This window comes from Urtica dioica, chromosome 11, assembly GCF_054948205.1.
Source record: "Urtica dioica subsp. dioica isolate 48M chromosome 11, U.dioica_male_clone48M_v1_H2, whole genome shotgun sequence".
NCBI classification, from domain to species: domain Eukaryota; kingdom Viridiplantae; phylum Streptophyta; class Magnoliopsida; order Rosales; family Urticaceae; genus Urtica; species Urtica dioica.
In genome coordinates, this window is record NC_142766.1 from 23,851,236 (window position 1) to 23,864,091 (window position 12,856).

At 40.5% G+C, this 12,856-nt stretch overlaps 3 protein-coding genes across 5 annotated transcripts; all 3 read right to left on the reverse strand.

Moving 5' to 3' along the window:
• Nucleotides 1–223: 223 nt before the first annotated feature.
• On the reverse strand, nt 224–1,571 carry LOC149382727 (phosphoribosylamine--glycine ligase, chloroplastic-like). Of its 3 annotated transcripts, none has more exons than XM_089602157.1 (4): nt 1,309–1,571; nt 980–1,093; nt 800–908; nt 224–735 (listed from the first exon to the last, which is right to left on the reverse strand). In XM_089602157.1, exons 2-4 carry the CDS (start codon nt 1,079–1,081, stop codon nt 449–451), a joined length of 498 nt encoding a protein of 165 aa, XP_089458283.1. In that variant the 5' UTR covers nt 1,082–1,093; nt 1,309–1,571; the 3' UTR covers nt 224–448. The 3 variants fall into 3 exon arrangements, with proteins under 3 accessions (XP_089458283.1, XP_089458282.1, XP_089458281.1); XM_089602156.1 differs by having other exon boundaries at nt 803–908; nt 980–1,101; XM_089602155.1 differs by having other exon boundaries at nt 980–1,101.
• A 126-nt stretch (nt 1,572–1,697) lies between these two features.
• SK41 (shaggy-like protein kinase 41) lies at nt 1,698–4,513 on the reverse strand. The gene is made up of 13 exons (XM_089602154.1): nt 4,302–4,513; nt 4,034–4,198; nt 3,910–3,957; nt 3,763–3,822; nt 3,416–3,688; nt 3,251–3,325; nt 3,025–3,081; nt 2,773–2,913; nt 2,634–2,684; nt 2,453–2,548; nt 2,285–2,368; nt 2,080–2,182; nt 1,698–1,997 (listed from the first exon to the last, which is right to left on the reverse strand). Exons 2-13 carry the CDS (start codon nt 4,157–4,159, stop codon nt 1,909–1,911), a joined length of 1,203 nt encoding a protein of 400 aa, XP_089458280.1. The 5' UTR covers nt 4,160–4,198; nt 4,302–4,513; the 3' UTR covers nt 1,698–1,908.
• Nucleotides 4,514–5,172: 659 nt separating this feature from the next.
• Nucleotides 5,173–7,179, reverse strand: LOC149382729 (FAD/NAD(P)-binding oxidoreductase family protein). Its single transcript, XM_089630214.1, has one exon. It carries the CDS (start codon nt 7,081–7,083, stop codon nt 5,365–5,367), a length of 1,719 nt encoding a protein of 572 aa, XP_089486340.1. The 5' UTR covers nt 7,084–7,179; the 3' UTR covers nt 5,173–5,364.
• Nucleotides 7,180–12,856: the final 5,677 nt, after the last annotated feature.

The following is a 12,856-nucleotide window of genomic DNA, read 5'->3' on the forward strand; positions in this document are numbered from 1 at the left end:
CTCAGGGCTTCTTCGGATTATTATTATTATTGTATGCAAAATTGATTTTGAACGTAATCATATTTACAACAATGAATTCACTTTTGCTAGTGTAACAAAAACAAGATGAGGAATATTAAGGAAACTGAGTGTGATTAATGATTATATTCTATGTAGTATTTGAGATTTTCGTCCACATACGTCTAGTTTTGTTTTTTTAAAGAAAAATCACACGCAAACGTCGAAGTATAAGATGGCATGATAGCCAATGTTTCACACTTGACTGGAAGAGTGCGGGGAGCCTGAGCGTTAGTATCCGACATGTAAAGCAAGAAGGTGAGGATAGATTTAGATCAAAGGAAGCTCGGGTTATAGGATTGATTCTAGAGAGAGAGAGAGAGAGAAGAGAAACATCGTGAGTTGTGTTGAAAAGCATTTCCGTAAGTAATAATAGTAAAGGCCAATTGGGTTATACAGAAGTAGCAAGGATTCCAGCGTGAGTGAGATGGTGCAGGAGGTGTTCGGAGCCGCGGCCCAGCACGACGAGGCCGACGTTGGAGTTTGCGCAGAAGGAACACACCGCTGAGCTGTCGGTGATGTCGAGGTCTGACACGCAAGTGGCGGTCCCGCATTTTGAGATGTGGTCACTCCCGGGGGCGCACAAGATGGCCTGTGTCCACGGCATCGTCTTGAGATCGCGGCAGATCGCCGCCTCTCTCCCTCCTCCCCCGATCACCAACACCACCACCTTCTCTCCTGACCACCCAAACATACATACTTTCTCATCGACTCAACAAACAAAAGAGACGGTTGTGATTACCACTTGCAGAAACGGGAGGGTCCGATTCATGCGCCAAGCAAGCCGAGACGCTTCGTAACGAGCTCCTGAGATTTTGCGACCTGGGAAAAGCGACTCTCTTCACAGCCACCTAAACAACCAAAATCCATGAATCAGTCAGCATTTGAAAGGAAATTGGTTTGATAGAGAAGAAAAGACGACCCAAGTGTGGGAAGCGACGGAGAGCGAGACGGTGGGTGGCTTCGTCAAGGAAGAAGAAGAAGAGGCCACATTCGACGTCGACGAAATTACCGAAGCCGCCATCGCCACCTTAACCTGCACTTCTTTTTGTCAAACATATGGTGTGCATTATAATTACACTTTCATCCTACAGACAGAGCATCACACAATCTAAACCACAAATCAAGATCCTGTACAAACAGCGCAAGGGTTCGTTTCTGATCAATGTTCAGAACTAAAGTGATGAACAGAGTTTCAAGCAATAACTGGTCTACCCTAGAACCGAAAATTGCAAAGGACAAAGAGCGTACCTTGTGAACAGCACACACGAGAGGTTCGCGGAGAACTCGAGGGTTTTAACCCCTTTAATTTACGGGGCATCAAATAATAAAACAACAACAATTAGTTTTATTTTTACGAAAATCTCACCTCAAATTTCATGTCGTTTGTGTCATATATTGTCGTTGAACATCAATTTATTTTGTATTTATTAAAATAACGAGTTTATTTTGTGGTTGTATACTACAGTGTAAGTCTACAGAAAAACCAGACAAATATTGTCTATGCTCCTTTCCAAACAAATATCTAACTGAAACATTGACGCCAGTCATTTCTTGACATCGGAGAGCTGGTAAGTTTTTTCTGTTTTGTTGAATATGAAATAAACAAGACGAAGAGCGTGGTTGACACAAACAAAACAAAAAAGCATATTGTTTCTGTATTTCTTTCAAACGTAGTAAGGACACCATACATTTTGTTCATAGTTCTTATATTTGGTTCTTTTTGTGACATGATAAGCATCTTCATCCCGTTACATAAACAACACAGCTGCTCTAAATTAAGTATGAAATATATTTGTTGTTTGTTTTTTTATGGTGGAAAACATAAGGAGCAAGAGGAATGAGAAGGAGCTAGGCGTGCAAGGCCATAAACAAGTTGTGCTTGCGAGCATGGTCCGGTATCAGCCTTTTTATCATTTCATCGGGAATCCCCGACACCTCTGTCACAAACAAACCCTCTTCTTATAAGTAAACACACATTCACGTGTCAGAAAAAACAAGAATGGTTAGTTAGTTAATTACCCTCAGATTTGAAGTTAAAGAGCGGCGGAAGAGGCCGTCCGTTTGGTAGCCGTGTATTCGGGTCCCTCAGCTCATCAAAGAATGGATGAATACAAGCTTCCAACTGATTTATTAATACGAAACACACACACACACACTAATTTTGTTATTTCCAAACCAAAAACAAAAAAAAAGGAAAAAAAGAAAAGTAACGGCGGGGACTTACAGCAGTGCATCGCAAATGAGGTGAATACTGGAAAAACCTGCACACGAGGTCCACTGCTTCTGGGGGTAGCCTTTTTTGAAACACCTGTTTGTTTTTAAACACCTTTTCTTTTAGAATAACCACAAATAGACCACCATAATATATATATATATGTATATATATGATTACCTTGTGCCATGGATGGGGCTTAATCTGCGGGAACTTGAACTCCGTATAGTTTGGATTCATGCACTTTATCTCCTCTCTTGTCGGTGTTCCCAATACCTGCACACACCAACGGCTTCTCATCATTCTGATCATCTTCGCCCCTTTTGAAAAAGCTAAATGAATGATTTTAATCCTCCCTCACCTTGATGATCTCAACTAGCTGATCAACTCCACTCTCACCAGGAAACAGAGGCTGCAAGATTAGACAACTTGGATGTGACTCAAAAACAGAACAAGATCACTCGCAGGGACTATTTTGGAAAAAATAAAAAATAAACTACCTGTCCAAGTAGAAGTTCAGCCATCACACAACCGGTTGACCAAATGTCAATGGCGGTCGTATATTCAGTGGCACCGAATATTAGCTCTGGAGCTCGATAAAATCTTGAGCAGATGTAAGACACATTTGGTTCGCCTTTCACCTGATTACAGTATATGTAAAACCAACATAAATATTTTCTCGTCACCCAGATGGACCTGCAAGATAGTTAAATCCCTCAATATCTTATCAAGAGGTAGAGCATAAAACTCACCAGAACTTTGGCACTTCCAAAATCACAAAGTTTCAACTGATGCGTGTGAGGATTTACCTGGATATTAAAAGACACACCCATAATATGATCAACTACGGATTCTTCTAGCGCTTAAACTCAAATTAAAATGACATCCCATTACATATCATATTTGGGTTTCTTTGAACTGATGATGTCATACTAGGATATTTAAGCATTCATGGGTGTAAGTGGTGAACAATCTTACAAGTAGGTTTTGAGGTTTGATATCGCGGTGACATATTCCAATGCAGTTATGGATGTAAGCAAGTGCCCTGCAAATCTGTACCCCTCAAAAGAAAACATTAGAGAGAGAGAGAGAGAGAAAGAGAGAGAGCGAGCGAGAGAGAGAAAGAGAGAGTGGCAAAGGAACCTGGTATGTATAGAGTTTGACATAAATGAGTGGCATTCTTTGGTTGATTTTGGTGTAGTTCTTTGCAACGCGAGAAACAGTGTCGGGCACGAACTCGAGGACGAGATTCAGATAAAGCTCTTCTCTTTCGGTGGTGGAGAAGAAGCAGTGTTTCAAGGCGACCACGTTGGGATGGTCGAGCATCTGCATTATCTGCAATTCGCGGTTCTTGTAGCGCTTGTCTTGGAGGACCTTCTTGATTGCAACGATCTCTCCGGTCTCTCTGCATTTTGCCTGACCCGGGAACGCAATTAATCTGTCAAATTCAAGGCCAAAGAGGAGCCGAGAGAGGGTCCGATTGTACCTACTTGGCAAACAACGCCGAACGAGCCCGTCCCCACCACGTGCTCTGGTATGTAAGTCTTGCACTGAGTGAGAGTGAGAGTGAGAAATCAGATCACACTTTGCTTATAATGTTTAGAGAAAGCGGAGACAGTTGTCGGGTTGGGACGAACCTGCCTGGAATTGGAATGAGGGTTTCGAGAGGGTCTGCTTTGAGAATCCTACACAGAAAGAAAAAAAAGAAAAATATAAAGAGCATCAAATTGTTTAGTTGCAATTTGTGTGCGTGAGTCTTACTGTTACTGAGCGGTGATCGTCTTCGTCGTCGTCGTCGTCTCTCAGTCTCATGCCCAGCATCTCTCTTCCGAGCCAGTCAACGCCGTTGACGGACCTTGAACTGCCCACTCCGCCGGAAGACGCCATTCACAACCACTCACTCACTTCCGATTCGCTCTACACATTCTTAACCCACAAAACCAACGGTAAACTCGGATTTCAGTCAATCAGATCTACTCATTATCACAATAAACAACAATTCAAACCGGATCGTGTATACGCAACAAACCTGCTTTGTTACTTCAGCGAAGACTTGATACTGATCGAGATAAGAAAGAGACACGTTTTGGCTTTGGGAAATTCAATTGCACAGCATACACACAACCGAATATCTCATGTTAGTAATATGCCTAATTTGGCTATGCTGGGTTTTCTTTGTCCAATTCACTCTCTAACTAAACAGGTTTAGTGTTTCCGATTAAAAAAAATGAATATATATTAATATCACATTACCAAATTTAGAGTTTTATATTTAATTTTTAAAAATATGAAATAAAAAACGAAGTTTCACATAATTCAAGGATATATTTGTTTTTTCTCTCAAAGAATATTATTGGTTTAACTTTAATCTCTAACAATAATGCACACACCCCACCCCACATTTACGTTTTTTTTTTATTATTATTATATTATATTATATATTTATTACACAGTTTCCCTTTATCCTGAGTCCATGCTCACTCTACGTCTACACTTTTCTCTTTTTTTAAATTCATATATCTTTACTTTACTGCACCCATCATTCATTACAAAATTCCATGCGCAATTGAAAAAAATAAATAAATGGCTTTAGTATCTGCACCGATTTTTTCTCCTTTCGTTTGAAATTTTGTTAATTATTCCTGTTACTCGTTTGATATAACTTTTCAAGTCGAAATGAAAATGAAATTAACTACTTGAAAAAAATCATTGAACTTTAAAATAAATAATTGAAGTTTATAATAAAGCACAAAGAAAGTGTGTTGGTTTTTCAAAAGAAGTTTGACAAACGCGTGTGCGTTTGTTTCCTTTTATTCATCTAAGGGGGTTCCTTTTTTGCTGTCGCAATTCCCATCTCCATCTCTCTATCTATCCCATCTTCAACTCAGCAGGGATCATCATAACAATCAATACTTTTATCTATTAAATTGAACTCAGATTCGATTAGAGTAAAATAGTGAAAAAGAAAGAAAGAGGAGCAATGAATGTGTGTGCGTGGTGTGGTGTGTATATATAAATTATAAAAGTAAGCACTGATTGTGCAGGCCGTGATGATTGTACGCGTTTGAATGAGAGAGTAAAAGGAAAGGGAATCAGATTCCAATGGCGTCAAGGAGTTGGGAGTGTTGAGAGACGGAGACGAGGGAGTTGGCGACGATGGCTCCGCTGGCGGCGACGGCAGGCACTCCGATGCCGGGGAAGGTGGAGTCGCCGCAGCAGTAGAGCCCCGGGATGGGCGTGGCCTGCCCCGGAAAGGAGCCCTGGCCCGCCTTGATGGCCGGCCCGTACGTCCCTCTGTGCCTCCTCACAAACCTCTCGTGCGTCAGAGGCGACCCCACCAGCTTGACCTCGCACTTGTCCCGCCGGAACCCCTCCCCCACCGCCCGCTCCACCGCCTGCCACATCACCTCCGACCGCTGCTCCTTCAGGCTCTTGTATTCGCGGCTGCGCCGGTCCAGCCCCTCCCACAGCTCGTAGGGCTCCGTCCCGGGGAGGTAGGCGTGCAGCACGTGCTTCCCGGGGGGCGCCACCTCGGGGCTCACCGCGCTCGGTATGGAGATGAGCACCACGTTCTGGTCCGCGTCCACTCCGCGCTCCCACTCGTTCACCACTATGTGGTGGATCCCCAGGTCGTCCCTTATGCCCTCCGCCTCGAACCCCAGGTGGAGGTGCATGAACGAGTCGCACTGCGGCGTCGTCTCCACCGCGCGCGCGTACGCCGCTGGGGCCGCCCCTCTCGGCACCAGCTTCAAGGTGTCCCACATGGACGCGTTGCTCACCACCGCCTCTTTGGCCCTTATCACCTGCCCGCTCCTCAGCCTCACCCCCGCGGCTCTGCCCTTGGGCTCCGTCAGGATCTCCTCCACGTGGCTGCCTAGGCGCACCCGGCCCCCGAACTTGTGGAGCCCCCTGAGGAGGGCATCCACGACCCCCGCCGACCCCGCCACCGGGTACTCCAGGCAGCTGCCTTCCTCCTTGTACCACTCCCCGAACATGTATATCATCTCGGCGGAGAGGATGGCATCGGACTTGACGCCGGCGAGCAGGAAGGCGAGCAGGTCGACCCAGTTCCGGACGAAAGGGTGGGTGAGGCCGAGAGAGTCCATGACCTCGGAGAAGGGGCGGAGCATCTTAGTGGCCAGCAGAGCTCCACGTGGCCCCATTTGGAGCAAGGAGGCGAGGAGGGAGGGGGTGTACCTGAGGGCGGCCGTGGAGACGACTCCAAAGTCGGCCCGGATGGCCAGCGGAGGCAGCGCCATCGCCGTCGCGGACAGCGGCAGGACGGCATCCATGAGGAGCTGCCACTGCCGGGCGGCCTCGGGGCCGGCGTGGTGGCGCAGGTCGTTCACGAAGTGGGCGGGGCCGATGCGGGACAAGAAGTGGGCGTCCCCCGGCAGGTGCACCATCCAGGAGTCGTAGGAGACGCAAGGCACGCTCTCCCCCACCGCGTCCAGCACCTGGGCCAGCGGGTTCGCTTGCGGGCCCCGCGACTGGAACCCCGAGAACAGAGACGGGCCCGAGTCGAACTTGAAGCCGCCCACCTCAAAGGAATGGGCGGCGCCGCCAGGGATGTCGTGGCTCTCCAACACAACCACGTCGCGGCCGTAGCGCGCAAGCAGGGCTCCGCAGCACAGCCCTGCTATGCCGCTCCCAATCACCACCACATCCGCCGACTCCGACTCCGACGCCTTGTTCCATATCCCACTCAAACGACGGCGACTGCCAATATTTGAGGAGGCTTTCACTTTCTCTTTCACTCGGCTGAGAACATTAATTCTGTTTGGAACCACAAACTCACACCATGTTGCCATTCTTCTTTAATTACAGACACTCTCCTCTCCCTTTCTCTCTCCTTATATTTTTTTTTGTATGCTTCACTCATATGTTGCCACGTGTACAAACTTACTCCACAGCATTATCCTTGATTATATACACTCTCACCGTAATTTATAATACACTAAAAGTTCAGCATATTACTTCATTAATTCGTTTTTTTCTTCTTCATAAAATTCTATGCTCCTCTTTCTAAAAAGTAAGTCATATATAATACATTAAAATTCTAGGATATCTATCTACTGGTTATATATAAATTAGTTCCCAATTCACACCAAAAAATAAATAAAATTCAATTTGTTTTACAAGTACTATATAAGAAATAAGAAATATTTCGTTTGGTCCTATTTATTTCATTAGATTATTATCCTATATTAGTTTTAAAGCGCCTTTTCCTTAGACACCTGATAATCCGGCACAAAGTTTTCTCCGACACACCTGCCAAATCCAACCCAGACCCATGAACAAACAAAGAGACTCATCGCTACAAAAAGATAAAAATAAAAATAATAAATATATAGAAAAAGCGAGAAAAAAACATACTTCTGAGAAAGGCATAAAGAAAGTATAGGTCGTGTAAGATTGCGATAATTTCGTAGTGACGAATGCTCTCGACCAAGCAATGGCATCCACTAGACTAGTTTTTAAAGATCGATGTAGTGGTACGTCTATGACCCCGAATTCTTCGTCGTTCAGATAAAACCACAAAATGCACAGTCGAAGCACCAGCCAGTACAAACGAGTTTGAAGCAACACGCAGTCGTGGCTTTCTCCAATTCCATTCAACAAACTGCTGAAGACGTCAAACGTCAATCCCGACGATGACGAGAGTTTAACCACCTTGTAGTCACTGCGAGACTCGTCGGAACCAAAACCGTACACGGGAAACTCGTTTGTGTGTCCCTGGCTTGTCCCGTTTCCGGATTCCACAACACGATTGCCAACTCCTCTCGCGCGGGGCAAGCTCTTGTGGTTCAAAAACACCCATGTACTTCCGCAGCCTTAGGCACAACAACCCGTCACAGCACCCCACCACATGACATTCTATTAGAACCCATGTTTGGTTTGTGTGTTTAGTCTGTGTCGTTTAGATTAGTTTACAGGCTTGAATATGTCGTTTATATAGAAACAGAGTTAGTTTGTTAGTTTTAGTCTTATGCTGTTTACAATGAGGCTATATATAGTCATTCTCTTGTACTATTGTAAGTAAGTCGAATAAAACTTTTTGGTCTCTGATTCATTCAAGAACAGAGTTCATCTTTTCCCCAATTCGATTTCCTCTATCAAACCTAGAAATTCAATACATTCAACGAAACTCCCCGTCCATGATAACAAAAGGAAGCAACTAATAATAACAATTATTAATTATAATAATAAAAATAATAACTAAAATAAAGTAGATAAAAATAAAAATAAAATAGAACCTTGCTACAAGTAAGATCCGACACCACTTGATATGAAGGGTTTTGTTGGAGTTCAAATTTGAGTGGCCCATATCGGGAGGTTCGGAAACACGGAGTTTTTTGTGCAGGAATCCTCCGAATTAAGATAGATCGAATGATGCCACGATAGTGCGGAATTCTAGTCGATGAATTTGACGAATATCATAAGAATTTCAAGCACAAATTCTTAATAAGTTCTAGAGATGAAAGAATCCTCTCTTATCATACAAACGCTTTACATATTCTTTCAATTCTTTCAGTGTCCTAAAAAATTGTTCTAAAATAGATTTTCGGAGGAAAAGTATTCTGGAGGATTTTTTTTCCTATTTTCTTTTCATTTTTTAAAGCTTCAAATGTATGTAATAAAATAAACAGAAACGAGTTACTAATAATGATAATAATAATCAGGGAAACGTAGAATATATATATTTTCAATCAATATCGGATTCTATTCTTGCTCCTGGCAAGACGAAGAGTAATTTTCGATGATGTTTTCTCATGTTGTAGTGTTTTTTTCCCGGAAAAACAAGAAAATCGGTAAATTTTATTCGGAGAGAAGTTATCGGCGAACTTGAGCAAGAAGAGAAATGAGACAATCTCAATGGAGTCTTCTCTGGATCGATCTAGGAGAAGATAATCGTTTTTGCCGACACGTTGAAACACTTTCGATGAGGTAATCTCACGGCGGAAGGCGGATTTATTTTCAGGTGACGATGGAAGAAAGAGAATATTCGCGGAAACGAAACAAGGTTTCTATGGGAATTAATTATAATTTGAATGTCATTTTGTCCGGATATTCAGCTTGTGAGGTATTCGAGTTAGGTGTTTATGGAATTCTGCGTTTTTTCGATATGGTTACGTAATTTTTTTCTAAAAATTATTTGTGATCATTAAGTAACAACTGTTGTCCGTGAGTTTATATACTTACGAGTTTTGCTTTTAATAATACTTGCAAAATTTGGATCTGCTACACTTTGATTGAAATGTTTTATATATTTTTTTGTTAGAGATATTATGATTTGTACGTAGAGTAAACTTTAATAGTTTCAACTAGGGCTGTACAAAACCGAACCGAAAATCGGATAAAACCGATATCCAAACCGAACCGAAACCGAAATTTGGAGCCACGTCAGCTAACCGAAATTCGGATTCGGATAACCGATCCGGTTTACAAAACTGGACCGGATATCGGATTTGATTTTGGAAAAATCTGGATATCGGTTATTTAACCGATTTTTTTTAATTAAAAATAAATATATATTAAGAGAATGGTCGCATTTTAGATCCTTTTCTAAGTTCTTTGTCTCCGAGAATGGTGGAAGCATTGATTTACACTAAAAGTTTGATGAGCACGTACAAAGATCTTGTTGTATTGCGAGAATACATGGATGAAGTAGAAGCACTAAATTATTCTAAGCAAGTTGTTTCGGGTAAGATAATTAATTTGATATTTTATTTGACATATTCATTTGTTGTTTGTTTATTAAAACAAATTTATTTTAAATTTATGTCATTATTATTAACGGATGATGGTCAAATTGACATAGAAGAAAAAACTTTTTATATATCAACTCCTACTGCTACTACAACTTGATTATGTGATCTATAAAGGTAACACACAAATTCAATTGTTGTATGGTTTATTATGATCATTAGGGTTGTAATTTTATTTTTATATTATGATATTTACATGTGCAGGTAGTTGGAGACGAGTGTCATTTTGAATTTTATTTTTTTTACTTAGTTTTAGATTATGTTTTGTCATTTTGGAGCTTTATAACAGTCGTTTGTACTCGTTTTTTGAATTTTTACAAATCGGATTTGGATTTTAGAAACTGGATATCCATTTTATAAAACTGGATATTAAACTGGATCTGAAATTTTACAAACTGGATAACCGAATTTTAAAAATTGGATACTGGACTGGATACTGGATTTAAGAAACCGGATAACCGAATATTCGGATAACCAAATTTCGGTTTTAGACTAAATTGGACCGGATACTGGACCGAGTTTTTAAAAACCGAAAATTCGGATTCGGATACTAAAAATGTCAAAAATCGAACCGAACCGATCCAGTTTTACCCCTAGTTACAACATAATTAAATTTAAATCCGATGTGTTACTAATTTATTATAGTTATATTAATTATTAGGGGTAGAGAAAGAGAAAGTTTTTAGCTAATAGAAATTATGGTGGGGCCCATTAGTACTTTGTAACGAAGTGAACTTAGACGGTTGTTAAGTCAAAGTGTCATTTTAGTGATTGAGCAAACTTAGTTGATTTATTTCAGAAGTTACGAAGAAGGCTGGAAGGAGAGAGAGAAACGGAAACTTTCGGGCCTGTGTAGTTCACTCAAACTGTTTTTGTTTTCATATAGTTGTAGTCTAAATTTTTTTGTAGTTGTTTTCAAATAACTATTTGGTAAGGATTTCAGTTTTTTTTAATTCAGTTTTTTGTAATTATAGTGTAATAATTCACATAAGAATTAGACGTTAAGATATATACTAATTGAAAGTCTATGCTGCGAATATAATGGTCGTACCTTTAGTAATAATGATTGTTCACAAGTTCATCGGAAAACACCGTTTGTCTTTGTAGTCAATACAACAAATATCAAATTTTGATACCTAATGTTGACTAAAAATAGTGAAAACTCATGTGCTCGATGAGAGGATCACGATCAATTCATAATTTGTAAAATGGAGTTCCGATTGTTTAAAGTTTGTCATAATTGTAAAACTTAAGTTTTCCAGGGAACGAAAACAAATTCGATAATCAAAAGTGAGGAAAATTAAATGATGTTGATAGGAGAGAATGAAATGCCAAGATGATATATTAAAAAAAAATAAAAAAATTGAGTGAAAAAAATTAAAAAACACCTAAAAACTGTTTTTTGATTTTCTCCATTAAAATAGAAAACAGTTTGAAAACTTTTTGAGTTGTATTATGAGAATCATCAAACAAACAGTCAATTCAGTTTTTCATAAAACTGTTCAAGTTAGAAAAGTGTTTTCAAATGAAGAAACAAACATGACATTCACAATTGAAATTGGAAAAAGGGAAAAAAAAAAGGAAACTTACACAATTGAAACTGGAAACATAAAAAAGGAAACCTTAGCTAAGAGATGTCTAAGGTTAAAACTATATACAACTCGATCCGTAACCCCAAAGGATCAGGTATGTGCGTTAGACACAATTGGAAAGTATACCAAAAAAAAAAAGGAAACATTACACAAACTATAAAACCAAACATCAAACATTAATTCATTGAGCTCTTGGGTCCTAGCTAGTTTCGTCCATACTCGGTTTGGTATGTCTCTCTCTCAAACAACATATTGATCTACTCTTATTTAACTCATTATACAAGTAATTAATGAAATTAACGATCAGGAATTGAAACAAGAGTAAGTTTGTCTCTGTTACCGTCTCCATGGATGAACACATGCAGTTTTATTGCACTTGTGGACAAAGCGGTTTTACATCACTGTTCACCCAACATCCGAAAGCCTTGAGACAAAAGTGCTCGTCTTTAGCAAAAGGTAAATATCTATGTTCTACGGATGCTTTAAATTAATAATTTGTTAGTTAAATGTATTTTTTTTTAACTTTAGTATTGTGTTTCACAGGTTATGCAAAAGTACGGAGAGTTCCAAAGGATTCTACAATTTATCGTGTTCCAAATGTGGAGCTTGTCTTGGTTTTGCCTTCAGCAAAACCGGCCCTTATGTAGCATATTGGGGTTACAAAGAATACAACATATAGCATCCTTTATATATACTAAGGAATTGTGCAAAGTTACTCTCCCTAAACGATGTGGGACTTTTTCCAATTCCTCAAATTAGGCTCCACCACTAACAATCTCCCACTTGGAGACTAATCTCATCACGCGTCTCCATCCTGCAGCGGCGACTCAACTCATCAGACGAAGAGTCCAACTGAGTTCGATTATATATTCAGATTGAAAGTAATGAAGATATATTGTGGAAGCAATGATGTTAGAGAGAGCGATGAAGAACTGGCAGCTAGAGGACTCAAGTTTTTTTTTATTGGTAATCTTTATATTTTTTGACTATTTTTTAATCGGTGATCTTAAACGGATCACATACTCATTTCCTTATGATACACACACACATATGTATATATATGACATCTATAAATTGATCAATAGGCTTTGGACAATGAAAGAGAAGGAGATCGCCGTTGTAACCCACAGTGCATTCTTGCATGAGACCTTGAAAAATACCTTTCTGAGGATTGTCACCCTTCAGTAAAAAATGAAATGTCCACAAAGTAAGTATACTAATAC

What these genes read in the sequence shown, in the direction of transcription:
- LOC149382727 (XM_089602155.1), bottom strand. Translation starts at nt 1,378, where the DNA reads ATGCCCCGTAAATTAAAGGGGTTAAAACCCTCGAGTTCTCCGCGAACC. An exon ending in CCGTCGCTTCCCACACTTGG is followed by an intron (nt 909 to 979) that starts GTCGTCTTTTCT and finishes TTGGTTGTTTAG; the next exon opens with GTGGCTGTGAAGAGAGTCGC. An exon ending in CCCTCCCGTTTCTGCAAGTG is followed by an intron (nt 736 to 799) that starts GTAATCACAACC and finishes TTGGGTGGTCAG; the next exon opens with GAGAGAAGGTGGTGGTGTTG.
- SK41 (XM_089602154.1), bottom strand. Translation starts at nt 4,159, where the DNA reads ATGGCGTCTTCCGGCGGAGTGGGCAGTTCAAGGTCCGTCAACGGCGTT. An exon ending in CTCATTCCAATTCCAGGCAG is followed by an intron (nt 3,823 to 3,909) that starts GTTCGTCCCAAC and finishes ACTCTCACTCAG; the next exon opens with TGCAAGACTTACATACCAGA. An exon ending in CTCATTTGCGATGCACTGCT is followed by an intron (nt 2,183 to 2,284) that starts GTAAGTCCCCGC and finishes TTAATAAATCAG; the next exon opens with TTGGAAGCTTGTATTCATCC.
- LOC149382729 (XM_089630214.1), bottom strand. Translation starts at nt 7,083, where the DNA reads ATGGCAACATGGTGTGAGTTTGTGGTTCCAAACAGAATTAATGTTCTC.